The following is a 12,302-nucleotide window of genomic DNA, read 5'->3' on the forward strand; positions in this document are numbered from 1 at the left end:
TGTACAAAATATGTTTTCGATTTAAGGTATTTTTTTTCTTTTAATATGGGCTCTGGAATTTGCCAAGTAATTTTTTTTCAATTTTGAAAAGGCTCTGAGAGAGAAGTAAAGAGGGGAATATGTATGGGGAAAAGTAAATCTGCCAACAGTGTTTGGTGAAATAAACAAATTGTTTGATGGCTTACTGTGGACATGTCCTGAGGCGACGTGGCCGTGTCCTTAGGGAGCTATTTGGTGGGATGCTGGGAAATAAAGTGATAGGTCACCGGCTAGGCTATTTTTAAATGAAAGCTTAGAAGTTGGCTCTGGAAAACCCTCTCAGGTTATTAATTATGCTTCCCTCCTCCTTTCCTCCTTTAGTCCTCCAGAATGTGAGATTCCTTTCCATGTGTTTTCTGGCATTAAAGTCAGGACACTCTAAGTTTTAAGTGGAAGCATTATTAAAAACTGCTTCAGAGTAAAGGGCATTTCCTAGTTAAATTTCACAATTATGTTTTCCAGTTCCAAAAATAACTTGGGGGACTTCCCTGGTGGTCCAGTGGCTAGGACTCCGCACTCCCAATGCAGGGGGCCTGGGTTCGATCCCTGGTCAGGAACTAGATCCCACATGCCACAACTAAGAGTTTGCATGCCTCCATTAAAGATCCCGAATGCCGTAACGAAGATCCCGAATGCTGAAACTAAGACCCGGCACAGCCAAATAAGTTAATAAATAAATTAATAATTTAAAAAAAGCCTTGGAACTCAGAGTGAACCATCATCTTAAATAAACTGTCTAAGAGAGAGAACAGTGGGCAGAGGCAAATAATTTATCCAAATTCATGAGGAAACTAATTTGTTAGAATTTTAAAATAATCTGATTTCAACCATGAGCCTACTTGAAGTTAGACAGCATTTAATGTTTAATCCTTTATGAATGACACACTTAAAAATTTTTTTATGGTAATAAAATATACATAATTTGAATTTACCATCTTAACCATTTTTAAGTGTATAGTTCAGAAGTGTTAAATACATTTATAATGTTGTGCCACCATCACCACCATCTGTCTCCAGAATTCTTTTCATCTTGCAAAACTGAAATTCTGTACCCATTAAAAAATAACTCCCCATTTCCCTCCCTGCTCCCAGCCCCTGGCAACTCCCATTCTGCTTTCTGTCTCTAAGAATTTGACTACTCCAAGTATCTCATGTAAGTGGACTCATACAGTATTTGCTTTTGTGTCTGGCTTATTTCACTTAGCATAGTGTCCTCAAGGTTCATCCATATTGTAGCATGTGTCAGAGTTTCCTTCCTTTTTAAAGCTGAGTGATATCTCATTGTATGTACATATCACATTTTGCTTATCCATTCATTGGTTGGTGGACGCTTGGGTTGTTTCTGTGTTTTATCTATTGTGAATACTGCTGTTGTGAACATGGGTGTACAGATATCTCTTTGAGACCCTGCATTCAATTCTTTTGAGTATATACCCAGCAGCGGGATTGCTGGATCATATGAGAATTCTATTTTTAATTTTATTGAGGAACCTCCATACTTTTTTTTCAGTGGCCATACTGTTTTACATTCTCACCCGCAGTGCATAGGGTTCTAATTTCTCCATATCCTCCCACTTATCATTTTCTGGTTTTTTGATAGTAGTCATTCTAATGGGTGTGGGGTGGTATCTCATTACAGTTTTTATTTGCATTTCACTAATGACTAGTGATATTGAGCATCTTTTCATATACTTATTGGCTGTTTTTATGTCTTCTTTTGAGAAATGTCTGTTCAAGTCCGTTGCCTATTTTTTTTTTTTTTTTAATTTATTGGGTCTTCGTTGCTGCATGCGGGCTTTCTCTAGTTGCGGCGAGCGGGGGCTACTCTTCGTTGTGGTGCGCGGGCTTCTCATTGTGGTGGCTTCTCTCGTTGTGGAGCTCGGGCTCTAGGCGCGCGGGCTTCAGCAGTTGTAGCACATGGGCTCAGTAGTTCTGGCTCGCAGGCTCTAGAGTGCAGGCTCAGTAGTTGTGGCGCACGGGCTTAGCTGCTCCGTGGCATGTGGGATCTTCCCGGACCAGGGTTCGAACCCGTGTCCCCTGCATTGGCAGGCAGATTCTTAACCAGTGTGCCAGCAGGGAAGCCCCCTTTGCCCATTTTTGAATCAGGTTGTTTTTGTTTTGTTTTAAATTTTAGAAGTTCTCTATTTTAGATATTGCTCCCTTATCAGGTATATGATTTGAAAATATTTTCTGCTACCCTGTGGGTTATCTTTTTACTCTGTGAATAGTGTCTTTTACTGCACAACATTTAAAATTTTTCATGAACCAATTTATCTAGTTTTTCTTTTGCTACCTGTGCGTTTATAGAGTCTTATCCAAGAAATCATCACCAAATCCAATGTCATGAAGCTTTTGCCTATGTTTTCTTGTAAGAAATATGTTTTAGGTCTTACATTTACATCCTTGATCCATTTTGAGTTAATTTTTGTATAAGGGTCCAATTTTGTTCTTTTGCAAGTGGATATCCAGGTTTTTTTTTTTTAATTGATTTATTTATTTTTGGCTGTGTTGGGTCTTCATTTCTGTGTGAGGGCTTTCTCTAGTTGCGGCGAGCGGGGGCCATTCTTCATCGCGGTGCGCAGGCCTCTCACTATCGCTGCCTCTCTTGTTGCGGAGCACAGGCTCCAGACGCGCAGGCTCAGTAATTGTGGCTCACGGGCCCAGTTGCTCCGCGGCATGTGGGATCTTCCCAGACCAGGGCTCGAACCTGTGTCCCCTGCATTGGCAGGCAGACTCTCAACCACTGCGCCACCAGGGAAGCCCCTCCAGTTTTTTTTAAAATTAAATTAAATTAAATTAAATTATTTATTTTTTGGCTGTGCCATGTGGAATGTGGGATATTATTTCCCCAACCAGTGATCAAACCCATGCCCCATGCAGTGAAAGCACAGTCTTAACCACTGGACTGCCAGGTAAGTCACTGGATATCCAGTTTTCTTAGCATCATTTGTTTGAAAGACTCTCTTTTCCCCATTGAATGGTTTTGACATTCCTGTCAAAAATTATTTGACCATATATGCAAAGATTTATTTCTGGGCTCTATATTCCATTGGTCTATGTCTGTCTTTGTGCCAACACCACACTGTTTTGATTACTCTAGCTTTATAGTAAGTTTTGGTATCAGGAAGTGGTTCTTCCAGCTTCTTTGTTCTTTTCCAAGATTCTGTTGACTATTCAGGGACCTTTGAGATTCCATGTGAATTTTAGGATGAGTTTTTCTCTTTCTGCAAAAGGCATTGTTGGGATTTTGATAGGGATTGAATTGAATCTGCAGGTTGCTTTGATTGGTATTGACATTTTAATAGTAATAAGTGTTCCACTCCATGAACATGGGATGTATTTCCATTCATTTATGTCTTGTTTAATTTCTTTCAGCAATATTTTGCAGTTTTCATTGTACAAGTCTTCATCTCCTTGGTTAAGTTAGTTCTTAAGTATTTAATTCTTTTAGTTGTTACTGTAAATGGAATTGCTTTTGCATGTATAGAGATACAACTGATTTTTCTGTGTTGACTTTGTGTCCTGCTACTTTGCTGAATAAATTTATTCTAACACATTTTAAACACATTTTTGTGGAGTCCTTAGGGTTTCCTACATACAAGATCATATCACCTGCAAACAGATAATTTTACTTCTTCCTTTCCAATTTAGATGCCTATTATTTCTTTTTCTTTCCTGATTGCTCTGGCTAGAATTTTCAGTACTATGTTGAATAGAGGTGGTGAAACTTGGCATCCTTGCTTTGTTCCTGATCTTGGAGGAAAAGCTTTCAGTCTTTTACCATTGAGTCTGATGTTTGATGTAGGTTTTTAATGTATAGCTCTTACTGTGTTGAGTAGTTTCCTTGTATTCCTATTTGTTGACTGCTTTTGTCATGAAAGGGTGTTAAATTTTATCAAATGCTTTTTCTGCGTCAATTGAGTTGATCGTGTGGTTTTTTCCTTCAGTTGACGTGGCATATTGTTGATCATCTTCATATGTTGTAGGATCCTTGCATTCCAGGAACAAATCCCACGTGGTCAGGATGTATAATCCTTTTACTATGCTGCTAAATTCAGTTTGTTAGTTTTTTTTGTTGAGGAGTTTGGTGTCACTCTTCAAAAGGGATATTGTTCTGTAGTTTTCTTACAGTGTTTTTTCTTGGTATCAGGGTAATGCTTGTCTCATGGAATGGGTTAGAAAGTGTTCTCTCCTAAAACGGAGGAGTCAGTAGCTAGGGCTGCCCTGGGCTGGTTGTGTGCCATGTGGCCAGCACACCAGCTTGGGTGGTTTTGACTTTGAATGAAAGCTTCAGGTGAGGCTCGTCCTCTAGACAGGCCATCTTATCACAATTCCAGTCGTTTAATTTTTGTGTTTCTTTGTTTATCGCCACTCTGTCTGTCTAGGCGGTGAGCTTCATGAGGTCAGAACCCACGTCTCCTTGGTCCATCGCCCTGCAACCCCGGCCCCGCCAGCACCCGGTGTGAGTGGCACCTCGTGTGCCTTAGGTGAACAGGTGAGTGAGAGCCATCCTGGAGCTGAGAGGACGCTCGGCACGTGAGGTGTGGATGTAAAGTAGGGAGCTTGGTCTTTTTACGAAACGCCATTAAAGCTGCCTGTCTGGGGACTTACCTGGTGGTCCAGTGGTTAAGACTCCATGCTTCCAATGAAGGGGACGCAGGTTTGATCCCTGGTCAGGAAACTAAGATCCCACATGCCGCGTGGTGCAGCCAAAAAAACCCAGCTGCCTGCCTGGCTGCCTTTGCTCAGTTCCTGTCTGAAATCCTCTCTGGAAATGCTTTATTGCTTTTTTTCAGTTAGCTTATGAGTCGGCAGGACCTTAGCATTTACAAAGTGCTTCCCATGTGGTTTCTCATTGGAAGAATCACCCCCATTTTGAAGTTAGGACACTTAGTTGCAGAGAATAAACCTGCTTGCGTCACACAGCAGGGACATGACAGGGTGAACTTGAACCCTGCTCCCCAGTGCCAGCTTGGTGCTTTTTCTGCTGTACACCCACAGTGAGCGCCTTGTGTGGTTTCTGTCGAGGGGTCTGGGCCTCTTGTGTGCTCTGGGAAAGAGGGCAAGATCATTCAGGCATCTTCCAGTAACACTAAATTCATTTTATAAAGCACATTAGAAACCAAAATTGTGGGACTTGCCTGGTGGCGCAGTGGTTGAGAGTCCACCTGGCAATGCAGGGGACACGGGTTCGAGCCCTGGTCCGGGAAGATCCCACATGCCGCGGAGCAGCTAAGCCCTTGCACAACTACTGAGCCTGAGCTCTAGAGCCCGTGAGCCACAACTACTGAGCCCGCGAGCCACAACTACTGAAGGCCGCGTGCCTAGAGCCCATGCTCCGCAACAAGAGAAGCCACCGCAATGAGAAGCACGCGCACCGCAACCAAGAGTAGCCCCCGCTCGCCACAATTAGAGAAAGCCTGTGTGCAGCAACAAAGACCCAACACAGCCAATAATAAATAATAAGCTAAAAAAAAAAAAAAAAAAAAGAAACCAAAATTGTTTTTTGTGACAAGGTGTCTAGGTAGCTATCATAAGTGTTGTTTTTAAAAACTGAACAAAGACTTTGGCCCATAATAAACGGTTAGCCTCCAGCACCCTGTCCTCGTGTCAGGAGCCCGCGCTGCAGGATCTGGAGCTGTGCTCAGCACCTCTCATCCCACCCTCCCAGGCTGGGCATGCTGTGCAGCGGGGGTCCAGCATCTTACTGGAGAGCAGTGCTCGCTTCTCCAGGACTGGATGCTCAGGACCTGGTCTGAAATACTCGCAGGCCTTCCTCTTGGTTCTGTCTTCACTAATGCCAGCCTGCACTCCTTTAAACTGGGGGCCCTAAGGCTGGCATCCCAAAGTACACCCTGTAGACCACTCGTTCATGGCTCGTTCCAGCATTCCAGGGAGGGCCTGCTCACCTGAAGGTATCCTCTGGCCTCTGGTCCAAGTTACTCTGCCCTGGGTTAAAAGACTAGAGTAGACATGGGTGCTGGGAACTGCCACTAGTGAAGTATCTGCTGTCTGAGGTAGGATGCTATCTTTTCTTTTCAGTCAGAGATGGCCTTAGCTGCTGCTTCTCATGCGCTTGAGACCAAGAAAGAGTGGCTTTACTCTGCTTTTACTTTCTGAAATTAGATACGTATTTTCAGATATGGGTCATAAGCATGACCTGTAGCTTACGTCACCTTTAATAGAACAGCTGGCTGTCAGCGCTAACACACAAGAGTGGATGTGGGCTGTGGGGACTGAGCCTGACCGCTTTTGCTGCCAAGCCCTTCCTTGCCCTGTGGCCTCAGTGTCCTGCCGTCCAGTTGGACCCCCTCTCTGCCCTTTAGCCTGATTTTCTTGTGCATAACATGGCAACTTATTTCATGACTAATCCTTCCAGACCTGAACTCATTATCATTTTAAAAAATTAATTAATTAATTAATTAATTAATTTAATCTTTGGCTGCACTGGGTCTTCGTTGCTGTGTGTGGGCTTTCTCTAGTTGCGGCGAGCGGGGGCTACTCTTGGTTGCCGTGCGCGTGCTTCTCATTGCGGTGGCTTCTCGTTGCGGAGCATGGGCTCTAGGGGCGTGGGCTTCAGTAGTTGTGGCACACAGGCTCAGTAGTTGTGGCTCGTGGGCTCTAGAGCGCATGCTCAGTAGTTGTGGCGCACAGGCTTAGTTGCTCTGCGGCACGTGGGATCTTCCTGGACCAGGGATCGAACCCGTGTCCCTGCATTGGCAGGCAGATTCTTAACCACTGCGCCACCAGGGAAGTCCCTCATTATCATTTTTCACTTTGGAGGGTTTTCAGATCCCCTCCTTTGGTTTTCAGATATAGCTCTTAATGGTTTAATTTCTATGTGTGGTTTCTGAGTAGATTCTAACAACTTATTTTTATTGACGGTTCAATTTATTTTATTTTTGTAACTGAGAGAAGAAAGGAATCTTAGGAACAGATTCCATCTGTGAAATGCAATGTAGAATTTTGGCTAAAGGGTGGAGAATGGAACAGATGGCATAAGAGGTGACGTGCCTGCTCCAAGTTGGCTTCTCGGTGACGGTCTTGTTTCTAGTTTGAGGTTCCGAAAGCCTCAGTAGAAAGCAGGAGAGCAGTGCAGACCCACAAACTTTCCGGCCGCCTGGCCCAAGTAACAGGCACCTGTGAAGGGGCTTTTCCACCTTCACACTCTTTTGACTTAGGTCTGGAGCTCCGTTGTGTGTGCTGTGAGAAAACACAAGCAGACATCTGGGCTCGTGACTTCCTCTCTCTGGTCACTTCCTGTGTGGGGTGAGTGGGCCTGGCTGGTGCGGGTGGGCGGAGCCTGCCTCCCCTCTCTCCACGTGCCTGTCCTGCTTTTGGCTCTGGCTCACAGCACTGCTGGGCTGACTGTCCCTCTGTGCTATAAGCTCATCTCCAAATGCTGGGAATCGTGAGCAAGATTTATTTCCCACTCCCTTTTTTTACCACCAGTCTTGTCTTCCAGTTATATCTGAAACTAGCAGTTTTAAGAAGCATTTTGGTATAAAATGCAAAATTTATAAGCATGTTATATGCCATTTGCAAAAAAAAACCAGGCCCCTTTTGACCTTGCCTTACATAGGAGATTTATTTCCTGATCTGGAAATGTGGCCAGCCAAGACTTAGTTCCTCTCTTCCACTTGGGAGCTGTCCCTTTTGCTCAGAGAAGGCCCCCAGACACCACAGCAAGTCAGTGGGTCTGAGTTACTTCTTTGTCTAGCTCTCTTGGCCGTCATAACTGCGAGGGTGAGACAGGAAGGCGTTGGCACAGCTACCTCTGAGAGTCTGGGAGACCCAGGGCCCATCGGTGTGGCCGTGTGTACTGCAGAACAGAATGACAGGTGGGAGATCTTTAAGAATTTGAAAAACTCCCAGAAAGAGTTGAGATTGTCTATATTAGCAGCTTCACCTGGTCAGGGGAGTTATGCAGAAGTTGAACCTGACTCTAAAATTAGTGGCTTGCTCTGGGGTGTCTTTTCCCACCATCATCCTGAGTTACTGGGCAAAGCTGCACTGGTTTCTAGCTTACGTTCTGATTCTGTGAGAATTTGCCAGACTGAATGCAGATGCACTCTCCTTACAGAAAGTGGGCTGAGGATGGACCCCCTTAACCTGGTGCCATATTTGCCTCGGGCAGAGTGGTCCCTGGGGCCAGGAGACCAAGGCTGGCTTGCGATGTTGGGTCAGGTGCTCAAGGAATACCAGACATGTACAAGACGGTGTGTGGTTTCTCTCTTTTCTTCATGTCAAGGGTTGCCAGCTTGGGCTTTGAACAGGTGCATGGAGCTGTGATTGTCTCAGTGGGGCGCCTTGCTGGGTGGGTTTACCTTCATCCTCTTCCTCCCCTGGGCATGAGAAAGGGGTGGACAGGACATTGTGGCCCTTGTCTGCTCTCTCTTTGCTGTGTTGGCCGCATTTTGTTTGTTTGTTTGTTTTTACAGATTTTATTTCACTTCTAGTGATCGGTCTGTTCAAGTTATCTATTTCTTCTTGATTCAGTTTTGGTGGGCTGTATGTTTCTAGAAAGTTGTCCATTTCTTCTAGGTTGTCAAATTTATTGGCATATAATTGTTCATAGTATTCTCTCATAGTTTTTTTGTATTTCTGTGGTATCAGTTGTGATTTCTTCTCTTTCATTTCGTATTTTGTTTATTTGGGTCTTCTCTCTTTCCTTCTTAGGGAGCCCAGACATTGGTGTGTTAATTTTTGTTTACCCTTTCAAAGAACCAGCTCTGGGTTTTATTGATTTTTTTTCTATTTTTTTTTAATCTCTATTTTATTTATTTCTTCTCTGGTCTTTATTATCTCCTTCTTTCTGCTGACTTTAGGTTTTCTTTGGCCACATTTCCTTTTCTTTCATTCTTTCTTTTTCTTGGCCATGCCATGCGGCTTGTGGGATTTTAGTTTCCCAACTAGGGATCGAACCTGGGCCCTTGGCACTGAGAGCACGGAGTCCTAACCACTGGACCATCAGGGAATTCCCATGTTTGGCCACATCTTCTGTTACAAAACTTGGGATATGGGATTCTGATTCCTGACAAAGCTGGGGTCTCTTTCTTCCTAGTTGTTCATTTAATTAAACCAGAGGGCTTATGAAGCCATAAAAATTAAATTATAGTGAACTGTATGTTTAATGAGTTTGCTTTATGTCATAAACCAGGGCCCCTTTCAGACAACCTTGGAAATCCGATTGCTGGCTTTCAGTTAGTGATGGGTCGTGATGATGCTGGTGCCAGCCGTGTTTACTGAGCTCTTGCCCTGAGCCAGGGACTGCACACACACTTGTATGTGCTAATTCATCAGACCACAACAAACCTGTTTTTTTTTTTTTTAATTTATTTTTGATTGTGTTGGGTCTTCGTTGCTGTGAGCAGGCATTCTCTAGTTGCAGTGAGTGGGGGCTACTCTTCGTTGCAGTGCGCAGCCTTCTCATTGCAGTGGCTTCTCTTGTTGCGGAACACAGGCTCTAGGCACGCAGGCTTCAGTAGTTGTGGCTCGCGGGCTCAGTAGTTGTGGCTCACGGGCCTAGTTGCTCCGCGGCATGTGGGATCTTCCCGGACCAGGGCTCGAATCCGTGTCCCCTGCACTGGCAGGTGGATTCTTAACCACTGCGCCACCAGGGAAGTCCAGCGAACCTGTTTTACAGACAGAGGTGCCGAGGCCTCAGTGTTGCGGCCCTGACCCAGGCTGGTGAGTAGCTGAGCCAGGATGTGAACCCGGCCAGGAGGCGAGGGCTCATCTTTGCAACCCCTGTGCTGCCACTGCCATTAGTTGGTGTTTTCCAGGTGGTCTCTGAAACCTCTGAATTTTTAGAGGCAACAGGGCTGCATATTGGGGCTTGACCCCTTGTAGCCTTCAGTGAAGTTCTGGCTCAGCCCCAGGTTATGGGTCTGAGACAGGCAGGCTCCACAGGGCTGTGGTCTCCATGGGCCTGTGTCCACCCACAGACCCAGAGGCTGAGGCGGTTTTCCTTTCCTGAGCAGTGTCCCCACCTCCCTGGGCTTCCTGGGCATTGTCTGGGCCCCGGGTGATGTGAGCCAAGCAGGGTGGTCCACCTTGGGACCTACGTGGTATAAGGATCTGGGATTGCCCTGGGGATAAAGCTCTTCCCGCACAGCCGTCTCGCTGGGCTGAAATGTATCCCACAGCCTGCCGTCTTCAGGGGCTGTGCCCTGTGAAGACCCCTAGGCAGCACCCACAGACCCACGGAATGGCGGAGGTGCTCCTGCCTGCTCTAAACCTCTCTGAGTACTACCAGGTGCCAAACAAAGGATCTTTGTTTTTGTTTTTTAAATTAATCAATTAATTTGTCTGCGTCGGGTCTTAGATGCGGCATGCGGGATCTTCCTTGCGGCACGTGGGCTTCTCTCTAGTTTTAGTACACAGGCTTCAGGGTGCGTGGGCTCAGTAGTTGTGGCACACTGGCTCTCTAGTTGTGGTGCATGGGCTCTAGAGCGCAGACTTAGTTGCCCCACGGCATGTGGGATCTTAGTTACCTGACCAGGGATCGAACTCGCGTCCCCTGCTTTGGAAGGCAGACTCTTAACCACTGGACCACCAGGGAAGTCCCCAAACAAAGGATCTTTGGGTCCTCACCTCTCCCCTGGGACTCGGCCCTGCCTGAACGTCCAGTTGAGGGCAGGGGTTGGTGCCAGTAGTACCCGGGTAAAGAGCTCGGCACTTCAGAATCCACTTGGATTGCCAGGGCATCCACGTGTGGGTTTGGCACAGTGTAGGGTAAGAGGGAAATGTGTCCACTTAGCAGACAGTAGCCGGCGTCTTTCAGAAGCAGATTAAGTGGAGGTTGATAGGGAAGTGTCATTTTTGCAGATGTTCGTCCAAGGATGTTAATTTTTTATAGTGATCAAGAATTTGGGTGTATTTGGAAAGGGAGGTGAAAAATTAAGCTAAATACTGAACTAGCTTAGTTGACAGTTCAACCCAGAGCAGAACCTTTTAGCTTAGATCGGGACGGCCCCTCCCAAACCTGGACTTCAGAGTCAAAGCGGCTCAGGGCACAGGCGGATCCGTGCTGGGATCTGTGTGTTCTTGGCTTCATGGTATCCACAGAGTGGGTGCTGTCTTGGGAAGGGAGCAGAGATATGTTTTTAAATATGCGGAGTTGAGGACTTGGGAGGTGGGCGAGGGCTTTCGCAGTCACCGCAGTGTGATGAATGATTGAAGCCTGCAGGCTTGTTCGCCGGAGCTGTGCGCTTACTCCCAGCCCCTTCCTCCCCTGGAAGCTGACGTGCTTCTAACATCATAGTCCTGGAGGGCCCGGGGGGGCATCTCAAGGCGGCATGCGTGGTGCTGCTCCCCTGTAGCTCCTCCTCAGCGTTCCTTTAACCCCGTGTCTCCCCTCTTGGCTGCTGCTCTGGGCCCGGGGCGTGGGGGGTGGGAATGAGGAAGGGAGGGGCAGCTGTAGAAGGAACGGATGTTTCCTAAGCATGCAACCCGCGTGGGAGCGCTCACCACGCTCCCGTGGGCCCCTGATTGGCCAGGCTGACGCAGCTCGCCAGCGGCACTTGGTGGGCACCGGCCACAGTGCAGCAGGGCCTCCACTCCACGGCCTGAGTCTGCGCCCGCTTGGCAGAGGGCTGCTTGCCCTGCCATGAGTCCCCCAGGCATCCGGAGGCCTGTGGCCGTGGAGGAGACTGTCCAGGGAGGAGTGTAAGGATCGATGGGTATGGCTCCTTTTTCCTTTTAAAAAAAGTTTTTAGAAAAACTTTTCCAGTTTCACAAATACCGGGAATTGAAAATGATACTGGGTGATATTAAGTTCCCCAAAACAGATTGCTGCAGGAGACTTGGGGCCTCCTCGACGCACTTCAGGAGCTGGTCCTCAGCTGCCTGGGCGATGTGCGTCTGCGCCCTGCCACCCGCTCGTGTCCGTGCAGAGAGGAAACTGGTTCCACCACGCTGAGCGGTCCACACGGGGCGCAGGGCCTGGGGAGACACTGACGGGCTCAGAGCTGAGGTCCGCACGAGCGGTCTGGGGTCTGTGTCAGACTTGGGGGAGGAAGGTTGGTGGGTCCTTGGTGTCCTCCCACCTTGTCACTAATTTATCTGGTTTGTCTTCCAGAAGGAGTCTGCTGAGGGCGAGGGTCATGGACTTCGTCACCTCCACGGCCATCCTGCCCCTGCTGCTGGGCTGCGTGGGCGTCTGCAGCCTCTTCAAGCTGCTGCAGTGGCTGCGCACGAGAGCCTGCGTCCGGAACGCCGTGGTGGTCGTCACCGGCGCCACGTCGGGCCTGGGCCGAGGT

At 47.2% G+C, this 12,302-nt stretch overlaps 1 protein-coding gene across 3 annotated transcripts in view; it reads left to right on the top strand.

The window, feature by feature from the left end:
• Window positions 1–12,302, top strand: part of DHRS7B (dehydrogenase/reductase 7B) — a 37,036-nt gene that overhangs the window by 6,467 nt on the left and 18,267 nt on the right. For 2 of the 3 annotated variants that reach the window (XM_068529605.1, XM_068529606.1), the window contains exons 2-3: window positions 4,425–4,534; window positions 12,122–12,300. In XM_068529605.1, the coding sequence (XP_068385706.1) occupies window positions 12,147–12,300 (154 nt within the window). In that variant the 5' untranslated portion in view covers window positions 4,425–4,534; window positions 12,122–12,146. The remainder of the gene's footprint in view (window positions 1–4,424; window positions 4,535–12,121; window positions 12,301–12,302) is intronic. The other variant, XM_068529607.1, reaches the window with a different exon arrangement.

This window comes from Eschrichtius robustus, chromosome 20, assembly GCF_028021215.1.
Source record: "Eschrichtius robustus isolate mEscRob2 chromosome 20, mEscRob2.pri, whole genome shotgun sequence".
In the NCBI taxonomy this organism is placed as follows: Eukaryota; Metazoa; Chordata; class Mammalia; order Artiodactyla; family Eschrichtiidae; genus Eschrichtius; species Eschrichtius robustus.